This window comes from Calidris pugnax, unplaced genomic scaffold, assembly GCF_001431845.1.
Source record: "Calidris pugnax isolate Ruff unplaced genomic scaffold, ASM143184v1 scaffold335, whole genome shotgun sequence".
Taxonomy (NCBI): domain Eukaryota; kingdom Metazoa; phylum Chordata; class Aves; order Charadriiformes; family Scolopacidae; genus Calidris; species Calidris pugnax.
Window position 1 is genome coordinate 192057 of NW_015091148.1, and position 2505 is coordinate 194561.

Sequence of the window (2505 nt, forward strand, 5' to 3'; positions counted from 1 at the left end):
AGGGATACTTGGGGCAGGGGGGTGCTGGGGACAGGGGGACCCCCAGGATACTCATGGATGATGGGGACACCTGGGGCAAGGGGTGCAGGGGCAGGGCCCCCCCCAAGGATGCTCAGGGCTAATGGGGACACTCGGGGCAGGGGTTGCCAGGGCAGGGGGGACCCCCAGGGCTGATGGGGACACTGGGGGCAGGAGGGTGCTGGGGACAGGGGACACCCCCAGGGATGCCGAGGGCTGACGGGGACAGTTGGGACACGGGGGTGCAGCGGCAGGGGGCCCCCCAAGGCCGCTCACTGTGCTGGTTGATGAGCATGCGGATGGAGATACGGCTCAGGTAGAAGCGGTCGAGGAAGTACTGGATGTTCTGGTTGGAGACGGGGTCGTCCCCATAGGCCTCCTTGTACTCAATGACCCCCTGCGCCATGGTGGGCACCACGTCGTTGTGCCGGTTCCGGATGGTGACCAAAGCGTCCGTGAATCTGGTGAGAAGGGGATGGAGTTGGGGGGGCACCTGGTCCAGGCAGAGCCCCCATCCAGGCCGGGTCTCCCCAGGAGCTGGTGGCACTGGGGAAAAACCGGAGTAGAGTCTGGTGGCACTGGGACACTCAGGGCACAGCGGGGTGGAGGGCGGTCTGAGGGCGATGCAGGGCGCAAGTGCTGCCAAGCTCCCACCAGTGTGGGTCTGGGAGGAGGTGACACCCCAAAATTGGTGACAAGGGGTGTCACGGACATGCTGTCACTCCCCCAACTTACTGTCCGAGGGTGGCCTGGTCCTCAGGGTCCCTGTCGAGGAACTCCATGATGTCCAGCAGGCTCTGGACGTACCTGGGGAAGGAGCCAGTTACCCCTCACCTGGTGTCCGCCCCAAAGAGAGGGGACGTCCCAGGAACCCCACACCAGGGGGGCACAGGGTGCCCTGGGGCTCTGCCCCACACAGGGAGAGGGGCTCAGCACCCCCTCAACCAGGACACCCCTCCAAAAAAGCTGCTGCCCCATGAAACCACCCTGTGCTTGGGTGGGGGGAAAAGCTCATCCCACCCCCATGCTGACACGGTGGCCCTTGGGGACGGCAGCCCCTCTGATGGGGTGAGGGGGGCATGTGGGGTCTCTGCCACCTGGGGTGTCCCGTCCCCCCGCCCGCCATCCCGAGGGCTGTGGGAGGGTGGTGTGGCCAGATCCCGCTGGCCGGTGGCACTGGCAGGGACCTGGGGACACTGCACAAACAACCCGTCACGTGGTGGTGGCTCCGGGAGAAGGTTCACGCTGCCCGGGCTGGCAGGGGGACAGCACTTAAAGGGACACCCAGAGCCCCCCACCGAGAACACGGACCCCCCAGCCACCAGGGCTGGCTCAGCGCCCTTTTGGGGGGCAGGACGTGTGGGTGGCACTGGTGACCCCCCTGGTGGCTGGGGACACTCCGCTGGCATGGGGGTGTCCCCAAAGGGCCTGCAGCTCTTGTCACCCAAGGGCATGGCATGGCACCAGCTGGGTGGCCCTGCCAGCCACCTGTCCTTGTGTCCCCCTGTCCACCCCCCACCAGCAGCTCCCTCTGGACCTGCTGGGGAGGACAGTCGGTGGCAGCGGTGGGACACGCGGTGGTGGTGGGACCTGTGGTGACAGCGGGACCCCTCTGAGCCAACGGCGGTGGCAGGAGCCATGGTGGCAATGGGAGATGTGCAGGTGACAGTGGTGGGACCCACAGTGGCACCCAGGTGGGTGACAGTCGTGGGACCCCGCTAGGTGACCAGCAGTGGGACCTGTGGCAGTGGGACCCCTGGCAGCAGGACCCATGGTGGCAGCAGGACCCACAGAAGTGCTAGAGGTGGGACCCCCATGAGCAACAACGGTGGGACCTGTGGTGGCAGCAGGACCCGTGGTGGCAGCAGGACCCACACAAGTACCAATGGTGGGACCCCCATGAGCTACAACGCTGGGACCCCCAGCAGCAGGACCCGTGTTGGCAGCAGGACCCATACAGACGATGGTGGTGGCACCTCCACACCCAATGCTGGGTGGGACCGGGTGGACCCGTGGTGGGAGCAGGACCCCCGGTGGCAGTGGACCCCCCACGGACCCCCCCAGTCTCACCAGCTCTGGACCAGCTGGACGGAGGGGGTGCGCAGGACGCGGTCGGGCAGGAGGTTGATCTCCTTCATGATGTTGGAGAGGCGGACGGGCAGCTCCTGGCGCAGGAAGGCAAAGGAGGTCTTCTCACAGGCATTGCTGGAGCCTGGTTGCGGGGGGGGACATACATGGGATGAGCCCCCAGCCCCCAGTTGACACCCCCAGCGCCAGGGCTGGCTTCACTCTTCCTCCTCTGCTGGTGGGGACTGGGAGGAACTGGGGGGACTGGAGCAGAGAAGGCAGGAGCAGATCTTCCTCCAGGACTCTGGAGAGGCTGGGAGGGCTGGGAAGGGGGGGGCCTAGGGTGGGTTCCCAGTACAGCCCAGTACAATCCAGACTGGGGCTTGAAGCCCCCCCCCCCCCCCCCCCCGGAGGCGTTTT

The 2505-nt window shown here is 66.6% G+C and overlaps 1 protein-coding gene across 1 annotated transcript in view; it reads right to left on the reverse strand.

Annotated features, from left to right (window-relative positions):
- Positions 1–2251, reverse strand: part of PDK2 (pyruvate dehydrogenase kinase, isozyme 2) — a 4784-nt gene extending 2533 nt beyond the window's left edge. Inside the window, exons 1-3 of the mRNA XM_014958944.1 lie at positions 2089–2251; positions 754–825; positions 217–479 (exon numbers count right to left, since the gene is read on the reverse strand). Of these exons, the coding sequence (XP_014814430.1) occupies positions 217–479; positions 754–825; positions 2089–2156 (403 nt within the window). The 5' untranslated portion in view covers positions 2157–2251. The remainder of the gene's footprint in view (positions 1–216; positions 480–753; positions 826–2088) is intronic.
- Between the last annotated feature and the right edge of the window lie 254 nt (positions 2252–2505).